The sequence below is a fragment of the Drosophila arizonae genome, chromosome 4 (assembly GCF_054131065.1).
Source record: "Drosophila arizonae isolate 15081-1271.41 chromosome 4, UAZ_ARI_1.0, whole genome shotgun sequence".
In the NCBI taxonomy this organism is placed as follows: domain Eukaryota; kingdom Metazoa; phylum Arthropoda; class Insecta; order Diptera; family Drosophilidae; genus Drosophila; species Drosophila arizonae.
Window position 1 is genome coordinate 14,929,402 of NC_142924.1, and position 19,990 is coordinate 14,949,391.

General features: G+C 37.6%; 4 protein-coding genes across 24 annotated transcripts in view; 1 reads left to right on the top strand and 3 right to left on the bottom strand.

The window, feature by feature from the left end:
• The window catches only part of LOC108614070 (receptor-type guanylate cyclase Gyc76C-like), a 41,445-nt gene extending 27,404 nt beyond the window's left edge, over positions 1-14,041 (bottom strand). For 2 of the 17 annotated variants that reach the window (XM_018007986.2, XM_018007987.2), the window contains exons 1-2: positions 11,600-11,816; positions 10,351-10,757 (exon numbers count right to left, since the gene is read on the bottom strand). The gene's annotated coding sequence lies outside the window, so the exon portion shown is untranslated. Of the gene's footprint in view, positions 1-10,350; positions 10,758-11,599; positions 11,817-13,720; positions 13,870-13,905 lie in introns of those variants that run through there. The other 15 variants (XM_089469067.1, XM_089469075.1, XM_089469079.1 and 12 more) reach the window with 15 other exon arrangements.
• Positions 14,042-14,143: 102 nt separating this feature from the next.
• Positions 14,144-15,475, bottom strand: LOC108614732 (uncharacterized). Its single transcript, XM_018008975.2, has 2 exons — positions 15,233-15,475; positions 14,144-15,139 (listed from the first exon to the last, which is right to left on the bottom strand). The coding sequence occupies exons 1-2, from the start codon at positions 15,354-15,356 to the stop codon at positions 14,217-14,219; spliced, it is 1,047 nt and encodes a 348-aa protein (XP_017864464.1). The 5' UTR covers positions 15,357-15,475; the 3' UTR covers positions 14,144-14,216.
• Positions 15,476-15,584: 109 nt separating this feature from the next.
• LOC108614733 (protein PBDC1) lies at positions 15,585-16,431 on the top strand. The gene is made up of 3 exons (XM_018008976.2): positions 15,585-15,745; positions 15,804-15,911; positions 15,977-16,431. Exons 1-3 carry the CDS (start codon positions 15,734-15,736, stop codon positions 16,346-16,348), a joined length of 492 nt encoding a protein of 163 aa, XP_017864465.1. The 5' UTR covers positions 15,585-15,733; the 3' UTR covers positions 16,349-16,431.
• Positions 16,432-16,575: 144 nt separating this feature from the next.
• Positions 16,576-19,927, bottom strand: Hr78 (Hormone-receptor-like in 78). 5 transcript variants are annotated; one of them, XM_089469086.1, is made up of 5 exons: positions 19,770-19,927; positions 19,534-19,698; positions 19,111-19,449; positions 18,033-18,356; positions 16,576-17,970 (listed from the first exon to the last, which is right to left on the bottom strand). In XM_089469086.1, the coding sequence occupies exons 2-5, from the start codon at positions 19,565-19,567 to the stop codon at positions 16,763-16,765; spliced, it is 1,905 nt and encodes a 634-aa protein (XP_089325212.1). In that variant the 5' UTR covers positions 19,568-19,698; positions 19,770-19,927; the 3' UTR covers positions 16,576-16,762. The 5 variants fall into 5 exon arrangements, with proteins under 5 accessions (XP_089325212.1, XP_089325213.1, XP_089325215.1 ...); XM_089469087.1 differs by having other exon boundaries at positions 19,534-19,701; positions 19,770-19,924; XM_089469089.1 differs by having other exon boundaries at positions 19,534-19,685; positions 19,770-19,899.
• Positions 19,928-19,990: the final 63 nt, after the last annotated feature.

Sequence of the window (19,990 nt, forward strand, 5' to 3'; positions counted from 1 at the left end):
CTGCCGCCGTCTTTGTGGCGTCGTTGGCCAATCTCCTAACTTATTTGTTTATTAAAGAAAAACACTCAAATTGTTGGCGACACGCCCACGCCGCTCAGCACAGAGGCCAAGTTGTAGCAGCTAATGCCAACAAGGTGGCCAAGGAAAATGCCTCAGGTGATAATCATGATGATGATGATGATGAGGTTGTTGTTGCTGTTCTTGATAATGAGTATACGATTCGATTTGGCTTTAATACGCCAGATGAAAACTTTGTGGGCGAACTTTTGGCTGTTGTTCATAGAAATTCCAAGAAACAGTGGCACACGTGCCATAATATTTGAATATACATGATATAATAAATGAGAGCAGACGAGTCCAATGCTTTAAAAGTACTAAAATACATCATAAAATAAAATACATAAATAATGTGTATAATTCGTTTATTTATTCTGCTATAATTATGTATATTATATAGACAACTATAATTAAAATTATCGTGAATCACGTTGAACTAATTTTCGTATGAAATTTGGCGACAGCATGAGATGAGTGAGAGGGGTAGAGTAGAGAGAGGGGTGAGTAAATTAAAAAAGAAAAAAATGAGAGTGGGAGAGAGAGAGAGAGAGATTTAGAAAGACAGAAAGGTGAGTGAGAGAGGCAATTAATGAAAATAAGAGGGAGATAGGCCAGTTTCCTAGAAAAAATCAGAAAGATTACATTCACAGTCATAATATTTAAGATTCCAATAAAAACCATATAAAAATTACTAACAAAACTTCATCTAATACAAAATATGACCAACATATGTTTATGGTATACTATCAATTAGCTTAATTTATTTTATTTAAACCCTGTCACGTTTTACTAAATTATTTACTACATGTTCAATATAAAAACAATAAAGTAAAAAAAAAAATATATATATATATTAAGTAGAGAAAACATTTCATATAAATCTCTTTTGTTGCAATTAATTTAGCATTTTGTTAAATGACTGCAAAGACTACAAAGGGTTTCAGAAGTTAGCTAGTGGCTCTGATTTATGCTTTAGTTAAAATGCTTAAACTTAATTTATACGTTTGCATCAAGTCCCTTGTGCTGTGTGGGAGTTGACAACAGCAGCATTTAAAGCGGGGGCAACAGGATTAAACCTGCCCGGGGCGGGACGTAGCACTGGATGGTGCTTCCGGCCAAATTGACAATGTAGGGAAGAAGAAGGGGAAGGGGAATGGGAAAAGGAAGCGGGGGAAACATTGTCGGTTGGAGTCATTAATGCCCAGCTAAAACAACATAATTTAGTACCAAGCCCCGTGGCCTAAGCATAAACAATGCCCATGATAGTAACAATACAAAGTGGAAGCAGAAGAAGAAGAATGGACAGGAGAAGAGCAACAGCTACAGCAACAACAGCAACAACAGAGCCATAAAACGAATGCAGCCACAGCGACAAAGTGTTGAAAGCTCTTTATATATGAAGAAACTTGGAAATTTGTCTGAACGAACACAAAGAGGGAGATTACTTTTAGCAACTTTGTTGCCTCAAATGGAGCTACCAGATTAGCAACATTGTCGACAGCTGATGGTTTTTTGAATGCTTATCGTGATAGGCATAATTTTAACTAGTTTCAAATATTTGAATTCGAATGAGCAAAAAAAAAAAAACCAAATATAAAAGAAAGAAGGAGGAAATTAAAAAACATGAATGGGCAAAATATTTAAGGTGGGTTTAACGGATATTATACGAAGATTAACATAAATACTTATTTGTGCATATATGTATATCGATAGTATAATATAAAATTAATTAATTAATGAATTCAAATTGCTAAAAAGAAACTTAAAATTTTATTTTGTATTTATGTAGTTATAAATTATGTATGTCTTTATATAGTCATTATAATACTACTTAAAATTTGCTATTATTATTATTTATTTTATTATTAATATAGGCATACATTTTTATTCTAGTTAACATAATTATCAAAGTGATCATTAATATCATTTAATTATCATTATTATCATCTATAATTTGTATAAAAATTGTATGTTCATCATTAGGGATCATCATTATATTTTCTATATTATTATTCCAATAATCCTTTTGTTTAATAACATTAAACAGGAATATTTTAATATTTTTATTCTTATAGTACTCTTAAAATTTTCACCCACTCGAACTCTGTCATCTCCGTCTAGTACGAGGTCTTCCAAGCAACTGAACATAGAGCGTATCAGACCCGACCTTTTATAGGTTGCAAGACCTCACTCATACAGTGAGCACACGACTTATGAACTTACTCAGAGAGTTGGAGTCGAGTCGAGTTTGGGTATTTCTTATTTATTGAGCAGCAGGAATATAAAGATGCTCTTTAAAACAAAAAGGCAAGCTCGATCGACTCAGTTCGTTATGCTGATAAAGAATCTCTCTATATACATATAAAATAATAATAATAGCCAGATGTTTTCATCCACCTGTTACATAAATTTGTTCATTATGGCCCCTTTAGCGGTTTAACAATTTTTCCATTTTATACAAGCTAAAGTATATAAATTACATAATATCGAGACAAAAATGACACCAGCTAAAAGTCTACAGCAAAAGCAACAACAAAAGTGCAAGCGAGGCAGACAAGCTGACAAACCACTGCAAGAAAGTAAGTGAGCGAGAGCGAGAGAGCGGGAGAGAGAGAGGAAGCGAGCTAGCGGCATAGGGGTGAGTACAAGGGAATACACTTGTTGCTTGAGCAATGAACTGTAATGGCCTTGGAAGTCGTTCACTTGTTGTTGTTGTTGCTGCTACTGTTGTTGTTGTTATTGTAGCTTTTTCGGCATGTTCTTCATCATTAGCGGCATTTGCTGATGCTTACAGTTTTATTTTTGACAGTCTCCCTTAGTGCAGCACTTCAGAGTGTTGTTGTTGTTATTATTTCTGCTCTATGCCTGAACTTGTCGTTTAAGTTGAACAAACTGCAGAGGCTGCCAGTGTGGAAAGACGCAGGAAAATGCTTTATTGCTGTTGCTATTCTGTTTTCGGTCTTTTTTTGGCAACTGTAATCAAAGGCAAAGGCGAGACCGAAAACTAAAAATATAATTTTTGCCTTATCAGCAGCATGCGGGGCCGCCGGGCCATAAAAGGGGACATTAAGGGGGCAGCTACAACAACATCAACAACAACAACAACAGCAGCAGCAGCAGCAGCAGCTCCGCTTAGATAAGAGCGCTCTCAAAATTCCGTTCGTCGCCGCCCACCACGCCAAAATGCTTTGTCTCCTTTTCTTGCAAAAAAGGTCGAATTGAAGTGCGAACAATGTCCAGCGAAAGGCACGACAAAATTTGCCGGATGGCTGCACAAATGATAGATGAGCAGCACAAGGGGGCGAACAGAACAAAGAGAGAGACAAAGCGAAAGAGAGAGACAGAGCGCAGAGAGTTCAAATTGTGATCTTATCGCCGTCGCTTGCATTCGTGTCAAATTTTCTGATAACATAGAGCTGTCATAAGAGAGTGACAGAGAGAGAGAGAGAAAGGCAGAGAGAGGGAGAGAGAGCGATTGAGTTATGATAAAGAGATAAAGTACAGCACACAAAATATTTACGCTATTTACACATATTTCATAAACTGTTTTCCATTTTATCAATTCCCAGAATCAGCTGAAATTCGCCCAATGTTGACAGCTTACCTCTTGCATCCGGCGTGCTTCCGGCTTTAATCCATTTCATGCACTACAGTGCTCACAACCTTTCGTTAACAAAAAAGCTTTTGGCTGCCTCTAAAATACTGCAGGAGCATCCAGCGGAAAATTAACTATAAGGGTATATGGACTTTTCCGCATCTGCTAGTGAGCACGAAAGGATGTTTTTTGAGAAAAAGGATCGATTTCAAAATCGAAAAATTCAAATAAATACCCTCATATGTGTATATATAATTATTGTGAATATATTTATTATTACAATTTTATTTATACATATATTCCATACTATATACAAAAGCTCATTTCAGATATCTTTGACAAGGTATCTTTTAATCGACTACAGCTTGCTAAAACATATATTATTTTAAAAAAATCCTTTTGAGCGGATTCTGTCCTGTATGGCATTTGGGATGGAATAATATAAAATTAAAGTTCGCATGCACTGCTCTAATAATATAAAACTGAAAGGGTGAATAAAAACTTTTATAGAAAATACTAAGCTTGAATAATTAAATATCCTTCTAGAATACTCAACTAAAAATACTAAAATAATATACAAATATAATAATACTAAATATACTAAACAAATTTGGAAACAATTGGTTTATCTATCATATAATGAACACATTATAATTCTAGATTTTCATCAGTTGAGGAAAACTGTACAAGTATTGAGAGCTAAGAAATTTACAATTTTGACTGCCCGTTCAATCTAATTTAATTGTCTTAATAAAATCTGATTTGTTTATCTTGCACTCGGCGCATGAACATCTCATGTTACATGATCGATATGCAAGCAGATTTAATTAAATAATTAAACGATTTGTTTTGTTTAACCCGCGTTCAGTTTTCGATCAGCTCGGTGAACTTTCGTACAATTTAATTTATTCAACTTAATTGAATGCGGAAAATGTGAACGCCATAGGGTGGACGGACACCAGTCGGCATCTTCTTCATCTTCAACTGGCGGGCAACAAAGTGAAATGGAATCGCAGAGGCGTCAGTGGACAAGAACGATGGAAATGCTGAAGCTTACGGTACAAGGAAAACATAAAAGGAAAATAGAACGGCATCATATATGGAGGTGGAAGGAAAATTGCATTCACCATGCAATTGAATGTGGCATTTGCCAAAAACTTTTCATAACAAACAGCAGACATGAGCTGGTGTATGTGGGTGTGTGTGTGTGTATATATATTCTTTGAGTATGTGGGTGTGTGCGTGTGGCTGTATGAACGGGTGGGTGTATATAGGAAGCCTTGGCATTGCCATTGAGAACGCGTAGCTGTTTTCTCATCATTTCACTTGATTTGGTTCAGATCCACATTTCCTGATGCCACTAGAATTTAATTTTCCCATGCAAATTTTCCAAACTATTTGCAATCTAATTTTCCCACGCATATCTTCAGCTGGCAGCGCGCTAATTGAATCTGTTGGTAGAGTATTAACGCAGTGGCAAAACAAAAGCCAAATCAATTATGAGCCAAAACCCAACCAGTGGCGTTTAACAACTTAAACCCATTGACGTTCAAGTGCACCGAAGATTCAATACTCTACCCAAATAGGCTCTATAATCTGATCCAGGCTGCGCATTATTCAATTTACAATCCAGCTACTGCATAACATATGCACAGCAAACCGATGAATTCGTGGAAACAGATTCGCTTTACGCACCACTTAATTCGATTATGCAATACTGCGTCATATACCTATGCATATGTATGTATGTATATGTATGTATATATCCCAAATCCCCTCCAGGTAATACAGATTTTGGTGACAATTTAGACCAATAAATGTGTTTACATCGCTGCACACACACACATATGCATATTCATTATAATACGCACTCCAGGAACAACTGTGAGCTCACGTTTCGTCGTCTCGCTCTTCCCCTCTTCCTCTCTCACTCTCTCAGTATTGTTGGCGAATTCATTGAAGAGTTTAACGCAGTGGTAGGTGGCAGGGGTGGGAGGCAGTTGTGGGTGGCAACTCTGGGTGGCAGCTTTAGGTAACCCACAGAAACCAGCGACACGAGCGCCAGTTTCGGGCATGCAAAACGAGCAAGGCAATGCATCAGTGGCATTTGACAGCAGTTTATTAGCAGCTTATGGGGATATATGTATATATATATATATACATATATATATATATAACTAAAAGCTTAATAAAAGCTTAGATTTAAATGTACTTTAATTGTTTTTAATGTGTGTGCGTAAAGAGAGGGAGTTGGGAAATTATATACATCAAAGGAAAACGTTTTATTTTTTAAGTGGCATACGAATGTACATTAAATGTTAAGGATCTAACATGATTAAAGTATAAATATTTCAGCAATAATAAATGAATGTACGCTAAATATTTTAATTATTATTTTAGGACTACGTAGATATCCTACTTCCTTTTGGAAGGCATTCGCATTAACTGAGCTTAGGCAAGAAACGAAACTCAAATTCCTTTCAAGTCAAAGGCTTAGCTCCAAGCTTAAATGTTCTTTAATATCTGCAGTTTTCAGCGAGTTAAAACATAATGACAATCAAGTCTCTCTCATTCAACTTTTAACACGTTGTTTCCAACTAGGAGTAAAGCGTTTCAATGTGTGAAATTATTTATGATGGAATTTCAACTACACAAACCCAAAGGTGAATATCTATATATGTATATGTATGTATATATTTAATACACACAGATGCAACAACAACAGCAACAGCCATTTGCAGCAGAGACGACATATCGAGTTGAGTTATTAAAAATCCACAGTTTGCTGCTAACTTTTTGCACAAACTTTAAATGAGAAGTGAAATTATTGATGCAAAAAAAAAAAAAAAAATATATATATATATATATATATATATGTTTGCATTTATTCCATTTTTGTTTTTTCTTTTTTATATCATCAACATGTGTACTATTATTTTTATTTTTAATATAATTATTATTACCATTGAACAGCAGCAGGGCGAAGAGCAAGAAATGTAAACAGCAAAAGCTGTGGAAAATTTTAAAACAATTTATAGACAACAATTTCTCTCTATTGATGCATTTTTCTGGATTATTTATTATTTTTTTCTGTCTCTCTCTTCTCACATTTTCAGCTCACCGAAAAACAGATTATAGTTTTTAGAGCATAGGATAGAAGTATTTGGGACTGTTCGAGCGTAAAGCAGCCAAGCGATGTTCAATATTGTGATCAGTATGGAGAAATTTATTGGCCATATTCGACTTCATGAATTGTTTGCTTTGCGTTTTGCAATACTCCTATATTTTCAGAAGCTACCAAAAACAAATTCCATACACAAGAGGCACAAACACGCAGACAAATTAAATTAGCACAGCGCTAAATGATCACACGGTCGCTCTAACAAAAAAATTTAACAACACAGATGTAGAAAGAACAAAAAAAACGAAAGAAAAAAAAACACCAATAATAATAATTTAGTTAGCGAAAATTTTAGGGCGAAATATAAAAACATCTACAAGCAAGTACATGTTGTGCATGAGCACAGATATAGATACATTTGTAAAGATAAAGCTATACAGAGACAGCTACAGCTACAGATATAGAGTTTCAAATACAGCTACAGCGATACAACCCCATGTACGTGCACACAGAGCGAATTTTATGTACAAAGATACAGGTACAGCTATAGATACTGATAAAGATACAAGCATAAATACAGATAGCGATGTAAGGATGCAGCTACAGTTATAGTTAGCGATTCGAACATACTGTTACGGATACAAATACACAAGAAAAGACATAAATGCAAATACAGCTATAGATAAAATTGTAAAGATACAGCAAAAAATTCAAAGATATAGCAAAAAATACAGATAGAGATATAATGGTACAGCTACAAATACGTATGTATATAATACAAATATGTATATACAGATAAAATAATACAGCCACAGATACAGATGCAGATATACAGCTATAGACAGATATACGATATGCTAAGATACAAAAGTATAGATATATATACAGATACAGATGCAGATGCAGATACAGATACAGATACAGATACAGATACAGATACAGATACAGATACAGATACAGATACAGATACAGATACAGATACAGATACAGATACAGATACAGATACAGATACAGATACAGATACAGATACAGATACAGATACAGATACAGATACAGATACAGATACAGATACAGATACAGATACAGATACAGATACAGATACAGACACAAAGATACGGCTGGAGATAGCTAGAAATATGAATAGACACAAAGGTTTGGCGCGAAGTTCCAGAGACACACATATGCATATAGCAGACACAAATTTATATGTGCACGCACACACACTCGCATACATATGGAACTACTCAGGGGCGGCCAAATCTATTTTTAGCACATTAGATGATAAGATTGTCGAGCCAAACGCGCAGAACTTTGCGGTTTTAGAGCGCAAAAAGTATATATGTAACAAAAAACACACGCTAAAATTTTTATACACACACATGTGCATGCATATTTATTTATTTTTGAATCGGTGGGCGCGGAAACAGAAAACAAGTTTATTTTAGCAAAATATATAGAGTTTACACCCTGATTTTTGCGCCTCGATTTTTGCTCCTCTTCTTGCTATCAATTTTTTCCATTTTTTATTTTTGCTTAAAACGCGTTTTGATTTACAGCTTTGTTGAAAAACAAAAACAAAAACAAAACTAAAAAATGTTCCACTCGTTTTTGCCAGTTACCTCTGGATTTTCTTTTTTAAGCACTTATTTTTTTTTTTTTTTATTTTTATTTTTTTTTTTTATTTTTTTTTTTTTAGTTTTTTAAACAACTATTCAGGCCAAACAGGAATTTTAAAAGCCGAAAGTTTTATTTCACACTTGCAGCAATATACCTCGTAGTTATATAAATAGCTATATATGTATGTACATGTATATATGTATCTATTTATAAAAATATGTATTTTCATATCTTGTCTTAATCAATTTTAAGAAACTTTCTGATAATTAAATTCCGGATATCCAAAAAGCAAATGAAAACAGGAAAGCTCATCTATATATTTATATAAAAATAGGAAGTTAAACAAGTTGCAGCTGCTAACGACTATGAAATACTCTCTCGCTGCTTATATATTACTATGGAAAAATATATGGATTCCTTAATAGCAGTGAATAGATAGCTTATATTAATTTTAATCTTCTGGCGGATTTTTAAAAATCCATTTAAGTAAATATCAACTTAAATAAGACTTTATTAATAATCTATATATACAACATATATATGATTTTCAACCCGAATTTCAGTTTCCATTCAAGTTGGCCTAACTTCCTAAAGAATTTGGTTATGAATATAAAACTTACGTTAAGCAAACGTCAAAAAGAAGCGAAAGAAACAAAACACCTGTTCAACTTTCTGTTTCAGTTGACTGGAAAAAGAGAAACAATTCACCTTATAGCCAGATGTATTACTTAATAATATTTGTGGGCAAACAAAAAGCAGCGGAAGATAAATGCAAAGTCGTTTACAAACACAAAACATTTCCATTGTCTGTGGCCCAAAAATAAACATCTGCATATTTTTAGCGCTGAATTCACAGAGAAAATTCTTTAAACGACGGGGCAGAACTCTTTAATCTTCCTAGCAAATTTATATATTTTTAACTGCTTGCGTGAGATTCAATGGCATAAAGGAAAATAAAAGTTCTACCAAAGGACAGTTAAACTGTTGCTAGATATCTCTCAAGACTCTATAAATATGTCTTCTTCCTCTAGAAAGCTCAGAAAATCCTTAAATACATAGAAGAGATAAGTTTGAGAGGGAAGGCAAACACAGCTTTTTAAGTTTTCTATCTCTATGTTTAATTTATATTTCATTAGCTATTCAAAAGAGATTTCAATTCATTTCATTTCAATTTACATTTCGTATGCATATAAAATTCTCATATGCACAAAAACAAAATGAAGCAAAAAAAAAATTGGATAAAATTTTAATATTTGCTGCAAACGCTGCGCAAATAGTTTGAGTAACAGCCGCAACCACAAACAGAATGGGAGCCGATGCCACATGCCAATGCCAATGTCGAAGTCGGAGAAGAAGAAGCAGGAGCTGCGGCAGCAGCAGCAGCAGCAGCATCAGTAGCAATTAGAGCGCATCCCAGTCACATAAAAAACAAAGATGCATTATCAAGGTTTCTATTCATGAAATGCAATTCTTTTGACCCCTTAGCTCAGCGGTTCCGCAACTGTTGACATCACAATTCCCAACAGTTGCCGACAACAAGAATTTGACAACAAAAATGGCCAGCAAAGACAAACTTTTTCTTTGCATAATTGCAAGAGAAACAACGAGAGTTGCCTGCCCTTAGATAACTTTGTCTTCTGTGCAGTTAATTAGTGTTAACATGAATGTAAAAATATTGTAAAAGAATAACTCAACTTTAGCATAACTTTCTGTTTGTGTTGTTTACTATATTCATATGTATGTATATGTAGTTAGTGCCTTACTCTATAAGTTTGTTTTCATTTCATGCTATCTCTATCCTCTAAATAAATAAAAATACTCTAAGTACATCTAAAAGACGTATCCTTGCTCCAATTTATTTTTCAAATTTCAAATAAATATATGAACAAGAGCAAAAAGATTATTGTTTATGTGTATGTGCGTGTGATTGTATAGGAACAAAGGCGGATGGGTTACTCACATTATTCGATGGGATGGCCTTGTGTGTTGCTTGCCACGATCTCGCAATTTCTCTCGCTAGCTCTCTTTCTCTCTCTCTCTCTCTGTCGTTTCGTTTCTATTACTCTCTTGACGCCTCCCACGTTGCTGGCTTACAGTTATGTAGATAAAACGTTTGCTTGATTTTGATTTGCTTATTCTTAATGTGATTCACATTCGTATTACATTCGCACATAAGTATTGTAAATTCTTCTAATTGCCTTTTGGTTTTCGTTTTAATTGCTTTAGCACTTGTTTCACTTTGTTGTGGTTTTTGTTTGGTTTTTTCCTTTTTTTTTTCTTTACATATTTGTTATCACGCCGCAATTCGATTTGTTATTATTTTTCGCATATATATATTCGATTGGGTATTTATTTTTATAAATCTTGCTTTTTGAATGAAAAATATTCTGGTTAATTATGTGCATTTATTTAGCAGACAAGCAGACACACATGCACACACACAGAGCGAATATGTAGATAAAGGAGAGCGAACAGAGCGAAACAGCGCTAATGATGCTTTTAGCGGTAAATTGCAACAATGTCAGCAACTGACTTGAAGTCGAAGACTACAGTGCCACTCAGCTCAAAACCCAACTCAAAATATAAAGCGTGATTTAAATTCAGCTCGATTATGATAATGATTTCAGTTGCTTCCTTCAAATATTTTACCTATAACTACCCTGCGATTATTTTGTATTCACTTTCGCACGGACCCATTGATACTTTTTAGGGAAATCTATTTTATTTACAGCTTAGATAAGGAACAACAAAATGGCTTGCATTGGAATTCGGATTTTAGTGCGATTTATCACAAAGTTCTGTTATCTTTGCATTTACGTCTCAAGCGTTTTAAAAATCATTCAGTTTGTATTTGTTTTTCTTTTTATTTACCAAGCGCTTTTCCGCATGTTTTGTGATTACATACACACACACAACTCTTATACTCGCATGCACATCAAGATCGTAACGAGAGAAAGAAAATGAGAGAATGTGAGAGCGTGAACGCAAGAGCGAGAAAAATACTAAATATTAATTATCAGATATTAGTTGATGTGCAAATATTCTCATTAACACATTTTGTTGTTTTACTTTTTTTAATAATTATCTCAAGTATTTTACAAAACAATGCACATACACACAACACATCCATACGCAAGCTGCCGAACATTTGAAAATTGTTGCATAAATATTTTTAATGTGTTTTTTGTTTGTTTTTTATTTTATTTTACTTTACTGCTGCTGTTGCTCCAGAAACAAGAAAAAACACACCGAACGATGGCGCACTCTTTTGCCCCAATCCAATCAAAATATATAATAAACATACATACATGCGTACATATGTGTATGTATATATCTCGTTTGTGTATGTATGCGTGCACGTAGTCCGCAATCCGTGAATATCAACTTGAAACGCAGGCGAATAGAATAATACTGAAAAGCGTGAAGTAAAACGAGCGCTGAATTGGCTCCAACGTCGCCTCGCTGAGAGAACGGCAACGAGAGCGAGAACGAGTGACCAAAAGAGAGAGCAGCGCAATCACAGACAAGCAGGCAGATCAAGCAGAGTTGTTGCTTGTTTTTGTATGCGTGAGCAACTTTTTTTCTGCCGCTCAGCTCACTGATACAAATGCAAACATATATACATACATTAGTACAAACATACATGCAGAAAAGAGGCATCTGCAGCAAAATTCTATTTTTAAACTTAAATTAATATTGTTCTTTATTTTATCAGCAGCAGCGCGAAAATAAAGCGCCGACGGCGGCTGCTGCGACAGCCAATCTCTTCTATCTCCCTCTTGCAATTTACTTATATAGGTGTATATGTACACACATGTGCGTGTGTGTGTGGGTGTGCAGTTGAAAACCAGAAAACAAATAAATAATACAACAAAACTAGACGCGTTCGTTGTTGTTGTTGTTGGTGTGGCTTAGTTAATGCTAATCAGCGAAGTCAACGACAACGCGTGAGATATCAGTGCCTACTAAGTGGACATGCGAGTATGTTTCAGTGTATGTGTGTGTGTTTGAGCGAAGGAGGCAAAAAGCGAAGCTCAAATGCTCACTCTGCTCTTTGACTGTTGTTGATGTTGTTGTTGTTATTATTATTGTTGCTGTGGATGTCGTCTGCTCTGCTATCAACGCTTGATAAGAAATGCGTTAATCTTTATTATGCGCGACGTAAGCAGCGCAGTTAAGCTGCATACAAACATATGCATATATGAACATGCATAGGTATGTATATACATACATACATAATTATATATGTATATATATCTACATGTGTATATATGTATGTACATATTCATATGTATATCCAAGTGTGAGAGTGCCTTTAAAACTTTTTATTTATTGACATTTCCGCTAAGAATTTGCAAGAGGCTAAAGAAAATCAAAACCAAATGTGATTTATTCGCATAAAACAAAACATAAACAACAATAGCAGAAGGTAAGAAAATAGCGAACAACAACAGCAACAACTTGTTGATGATTCAATTGTAAAACGCTGTTGACAGTGGGGCAAAACGACAAAAACGGTGTGCGCATTACAAATATAGAAATGGAAAATGCAACGCCAGCACATTCCTGGGCGGAGGACGGCTCAGCTGTTTTATCTGCCCCACGGCAAATAAAACACGAGAATTAAAATGCCGCAAGAATTACTCACACACACACATTTACAGTAAGATAAAGCGGGAGAGGCAGTGAGAGATTATGAGAGTGACAGAGCAAAAGAGAGAGAAAGAGCAGCAGCAACAGCAGAGGGCCTTATGCTCTCATCGATAGTGAGAGTGATCTGATGCTTTATCAGCGGCGGGCGGCTATTTTTAGACAAGCGCAAGAGCGACCACAAAGCAGCAGAGCACCAAAAATATAAAATCCAAATAAAAATTTCCCAAAATATATCATAATAATTTTGATTTTGTTTTGACAAACAAAAATCTGAAGATCTTAAGTAAGGCAGCACTGGTAAGGAATACAGAAAGAGTGAGCGAGACAACAAAAGGAGAGATGCACATTATTATTGGTGCTTTTAATGATTATTCCGCAGGTTGGATGTGTGCGACTGTGTTCTGGGAATGTGTGTGTGTGTGTGTGTGTGTGTGTGTATGTGTGTGGGAGTGATAATGCACAAATAAAATGCAAACAATGCCATTCGCTGCAGTCAACGAGATAAAACTAAGCTTAGCACCGCAATGTAACAATAAGAAGAAGAAACACAAACAGTTATCATATAACAACTTTGATGGAAATGCAAATGCATAACGTAAAAGGCGCATCTGCATGAACTAGAACAACAACAATAATCACAAGAACAATCAGATTCTTAGAAAACGTGACGAGCGTACTTTACGCCAACTTTTCTTTTGTTTTTCTTTTCAATCACTTTTGCATTTTTCCATTCACGATCGCACAAACAAGAAACATTTCAATTTGAAATATGACCGATGTCCGCATTGTCAAAAGTTATTAGTATGATAGAATCAACGTTTATTGGAGTGGTTGAGAATATGAAATGAATTATTATAATTACATTTAATCTCAATTTTATAAAACTCAGCACTTTTTGAGATGAACTGTTACTGATAAAAATAGTCCGCGCACACAAGTCACGCGACGTCGAACGAAAGAAACAAACTGGCAGTTAAATTTGATGGACCGCAAAAGGCGTGAGCAGAGCTATCGACTGCGCGCTTAATATTTAAGTTATCGATAGTTGCGTCCAGTGAATTAAAAGTAGTGTGGCAGCAATATTGAAAATACCAAATTAATTTAAATAGTAACGTTTTTTTTTTATATATATATATAAAAAGATAGTTTCACGGATAAAGATTTGTGCGCCTTTCACATTAAAATATTATTTATACCAGTTAGCATGGGACGTTCCTTCGGTCCACAGAGAAATGTGCCCCACACCTGTAAAAATTCGCTTCGTCCAAGTAATTTTTGAGGGCCTATTGTACTAAGATTTATGTTTTGTCTCATTAATTGCACCGGTCCATTAAAATTAAAATGGTAATGACTATGAGTCACGTAAACTTTTTGTGTCATCGAACTCAAAGATTCCGTATCCTGCGCTATAGACAAACCACTCGAAGACATTGTAGCTGGCTGCTTCCACATAAGAACGGAAGCTGGATCGTCGGCTTCGGAGCTGCTGAAACAACTGCTGGAGGAATTCGAACGGCTAGAGTCATTGACAGCGCGCAGTTCCTGAAGCAATTCACGGCAATGCTGCTGCAAATCATTTAACTGCTCTCTCAACTCTATATTTTCTTGATGAACCAACGTTTTCTCTTCCAAATTCCAATTCTGTTTCCTTTCCATATTTGGCTCGATCTCTACGTAACGTTTCTTCTCCATATTTCGTTTCATCTCCCATTTTTTTTCAGTCTCCAACTGTCTCTCCATTTGCCACTGCGCCTTCTTCAATTTATATTCCACTTGCCATTTTTGTTCAGCCTTCCAATCATGTTTATTTGGCACTCCTGCACTAAAAGGTTCCTCCACTTCCATTTGCTTCTCTTCCTCTATTTCCTCTTGATCAGCATACTCTGGGTCTTCCATTGACGTGAAATTGCTAAGCGGGACATTTTGAATACAATGTCTGGCCGTTTTTCCCAACCATTGCGCAGATGCTGAGATAGCAATAACGACCAAAAGTATGATCCCATAGTTGATAATCAAGTCATAGAAAATTTTTAGAAAATGAATTACTGGAGAATCATTGGGACAAGATTTTGACTCAGCTACGTAGGTAGGCCTCACTAAAAATAATATAAAAAAATAAATAAAAAATAAAAAAACAAACGAATAATTATTATTCTTATAAAATTATTTGACAATTAGAATATCTTTACCCGTGAAGATTTTCACTTTGTGATCGTAGTGAGTTTTATCCTCAATTGCATGTAAATAACACAGCAACGACCAGGATATAAATGCCAAGGCGCACAAAAAAGTAATACTTATGTTATGAAACATATTTGCCCTATAAAATTCGGAATAGTGTTTAAAACATGTGTCTGCTTTTAAATCAATAAACAAGTGTACTGAATTTGTCTACCGAAATGAAAAAAGTAACTACAAACAAATGAAAAGCATGGATTGCTATATTAAAATTTGTTTTCATTGTATTCAAAAACGATTCTTAACCGTCCAACCTATCGATGTAATATTGAGCTATCGATTATGGTATAAGATTTAATAATTAATTTAGAATTCAAAGTGATTGGTATTTTAAATTTAGCCCGTCAAAGCGACAAATCGATTCCACGGTAACTATCGATAAGTACACTTGTTGGCGTACATTGTGATTGGCACCGCTGAAACGTGCAGATTTGTAATAAACACAATACAAAATGGAATTAATGGTATAGTGAGCCTAATAAACGTAAATTTAAAGTAAATTAAAGTATTCAATTAATACAGCATGGCGCTTCCCTGCTTTCGAGGCCTGCTGAGGAGTTCGGCAATGATTCACTTGTGGAAGAAATGTGGGCGGCCAAAGCACTCGAACATGCCGAAGTGCATTTTAATGTGAGTCGAATTAATAATAATCTGATAAGTAAAGTAAACTATTCAAATCAACTATTATCGTATAGCTGCTGACCAGCGTGCCGCCCTCACAGCTGCGTTTGACACCCTACGATGATCAAATCTACGCCACATTTCGCCAAGACTTTCCAGATTTGCAGGTGGCTCGACTCAGCGACGAAACTCTCAAGTCGGCAACAGAGAAATTGAAATGGCGTCAATTCGCTGAGAAATTCAATAAAATGGAAGACTACTCCTACGGCACTCTGATGCGTGCCGATGCCAGCAAGGAATTCTCTCCAGACAATTCGATATTCGTGTTTCGTGTTCAGTTCCTAGCCATTGAGATTGCGCGCAATCGCGAGGGCCACAACGATGCGGTGCACAAGAGCCACCGCCCCACGAAGAAGACGCAAAGCACCGAGGAGACGACGCAATGAGAAATACCATCAGCCTTCGCTGATTTAGTTTAGTTTTAAAGTTATTAAAGTGCAGCATTTACGGCTGTAAGATATGCCACTCACTTGCGACAATCTGCTAAATATGAATATTGTCTACACTGAAATCAGTATAATTCTAATTAGCATGAGTCTAACTAGTCTTGGTGTCATCGGGTCGTTCGTGAATTCTCGTTCGAGTTCCAATAGTAATCTGACATCAAAATGCGTTTTAAAGTTAAACTTTTTTTAATAGAAAACTGAATTTCCAAGCTGTTTTCAATAATATTTCATATAATTTATATAATAAGCTATGAGCTAAGTATTGTCCGCACTAGGCGCAGTTTTGGCCCCTTTGCCACCCACGTTCACTGCCTCCAATCAGTCTTGCTTGCTCGGGGGTCGTCGCCCCTTCCACTACAGTCCATTGCTGTTGCACATCATCAGGATGAAGGGTATCATCGAATCGATTTGCATTTGTCCCACCAGATTGGAAAAGAACAGTTCCTCGGTGAGTTCCGATTCCAGCACGCTCAATGGCAACAGGCTGGCAAATAATCCATTCGCCCGCTCCTCGCCGCCGCTCTGACGACGCAGCGTGGCCAGGGCGTAGAGCTGGACCCGTTTCACATAGGCGCGCAGTGAGCGTTCGCGTCGATTCTGCTGCAGCATCAGCGGATTGAAGAGCAACACCAGACGCAGCAGTCCAAACTCCAGGTCCGTCACCTCCTGCGGTTGCAGCTCCTGTACAAAGTCATGCAGGGTGCGCGTGATCTGGGCCAGCTTCGCGATCTTTTGTGGCTCGATCTTATCGATGTCCGCCACCTGGCGCACGGTCTGCACCAGCTGACCAATGATCGTGGGCACCGCCAACTGCCGCTGGCACTGAGCTAATGCGACGGCGAGCAGCGAGGGCCAAGCGCCGCGGAGCAGCTTCATCTGAGTGTGCGTATCGAGCAGTTCAAAGGCGGCCACCTTGCGCAGCGTGTGGACAGTAAGAAAAATGATCCGGGCACCGGTTTCGCATACATAATGCATATTGAGGTACGAATGGACCAGCGTGGGCGGCTGCACGTGGAAGCCACACTGCGCCTCGGAGGCAAACAGATCTTGTGTGAAAATCGCTTCATTGGCCACAAAATCGCCACGCTGACAGTACTCGAAGTCAAGGTCCATGTGCTCCACCAAATCAGCGTCCACATCCTCTGTCCCGCTGTCTTCTGCATCCGAATCGCATTCGGGTTTGATGTTCAGCGCAGTAGCTGTGCTCTGTCCGGTCTGATTCCTGTCCAGCTGCTGCTGTATGGGCTGCAGCAGCTGCAGCGCCTTGTCTATGGCTCGTTTGTCCATCGTACTCTGGATGAGACCCACTGTGGCGGGCGTGGGTATAGTGGATGCATCTGCTGCAGCGGTGGCAGCAGCTGCTGCATTGAAATTTAAATGCTGTGAATTATTGTTGCTGGCGCTGTTTGCCAGCAGCTGAAGGCACAAGGTGCTGCTGTTGTCCATCGAGTCATCGTCATCCTCCTCCAACTCTGGCTTGGCCAGCTCTGGTGAGTAACAGTGACTGTTTGCATTGCTGCTGGCTGCCTGCTGCTGCTGCTGCTGTTGCTGCGAGGCGAGCACTGAAAGCGAAATGGCTGCTTATTAGAATCTGATTGGCATGCATTGGTATTGTTGGTCTTACTCAGTGTTTGTGTTAGCTCCGCAAAGTTCAGATTCATCGGGAACAGAGTCTCACTTAACCCAAAGGGCGTTGTTGGTGTGTTGCCCACGGTGGGCGTGGCCGCATGCTGAAAGAGCGACGCAGCCGAGGCAGCGACGGCAGCTGCTGCCGACGCATGTTGCTGCTGCTGTTGCTTCACACGCACCTGTTGATAGCTCGACTTGCCAGCCGAGGAGACACTGGTGGGGCCGCCTGCACTGCTCGAGGAGCCCGACACACTGCCCGTCCCACCAGAGCCGATGCCATCTTTCCTATCCACAATCGGTTTGCGCTCGTGCTGCACGGCTGCAGATGACGATGATGGCATAGAAAAGTAAAGCAAAGCAAAGAGAAAGCCGTTTATAAAGTGCTGCAGTTAAATAACGGTACATGATGTGCAGCTAGTTGTGGAGAGATGTGCAATGGGTGTGTCTATGTGTATGAGCATGTGTCTGTGTGTGTGCAGGTAAGCATGCATGCAGTATTAGTATGGATAGCTGAGACTTTGTCTTTAAATGTCCATATCAAATATTTAAATTCAATTATATTGTTTTTCTGATTTTTATAATATTTTTAAATTCAGTTGATTCATAAAATTAAGTTTAATTACTTCTCAAATAGAAGGGACTTTGAAATAACAGTCTAATTAGAATATCCGTAAACAGCAGTTATAATTTTATCAATCCCTCTGATTTAAATTCAGTCAAGTTTTAAACGGATATCCAATATTTAAAATTGAATTGCATGAATAAGCTCTCCATAGATAAGTATTAGAGCTAATTGCAAATTAGTTTCCTAATGGATTTCAATCTAATTAAAATGTCAGCAAACAGGTGTTACCAGATGTGCGTTTGCATAGTCGAACAAAAGACAGACAAAAGCCCCATCCATGCTGAGTTTTGTGTGAGTGCGTGAGTGTCTGAATGCGTGTGTGAGTGTGCGCTTATGAGAATGGATGTGCAAAGGGGGGATTGGTGGAGGACTGTGGGGCGGTGCGTGTAATGTTGTCTGTTTTGATTTGATTGGGAATTTTTGAGACGACGACTTAAACGAAAATTACAATCACTTCGCATGCCGCTGGCCAAACACTTTTGCAGCCGACAGAATTGACACCTGTTGCGATGGTGTTTGGTCACCTCGCAGTTCATTGCGCCGCGGCACTGGTAGCCCAGTTGTTTGCGTATCGAACGCTTGAAGAAGCCCTTGCAACCCTCGCAGCTGATGGCGCCATAATGGCGACCGGAAGCACGGTCCCCGCACACCAGGCACAGCTCTACGGACGACAGAGACGCAGCGGCTGCCGCAGAGCTGGCCGCATTTCCGGCCGCAACGGCGGCTGCATTGCTGCTGCTGCTGCTGTTGCTGCCGCTTGGGTGATTCAGGCCCATGGCTCGGCTCTCTGCAAATCAGAGCAAGAAAGAGAAAAAAATCGTGAAATAACACACATTTTTACACGCACTACAAGTTTTTCAGCTTGACTCACCTTCGGTTTTAATGCCGCTGCTTGTGCCCATCATGAAGCCCAACTGAAGACTGCAAGCTGTTGCTTCTTTGTGTTAGTTTGCTTTTCTTATTAGAACTTGTTTTTCGTTACGTCTGTGTGCGTGCGTATGTGTATGTTTGTGCATACGTGCGCTGTTTATATTAACTGCTTTTAAACGTTTTGGAAAGGTTTTAAAAACATTGTTTTCGAACTCACGGTACGATTATTATGCTTACTTTACACTTTGACCTTAAATATGTCACTTAAATTAAATATCTAAAGCCATTTAGAATGAGCTTTAGAGGAACAGCGAAAAGTCTTCAACCTTTCGATAAAACACTTTCAGTTTTGTGGCAACGCCACCACATTGTGTGACCATCAACCATATGCTGTTATTTCCCCTCCATTGCTTATTTCACTTGTGAATCGATAATCGCTCAGCGTAATTGGAAATTTC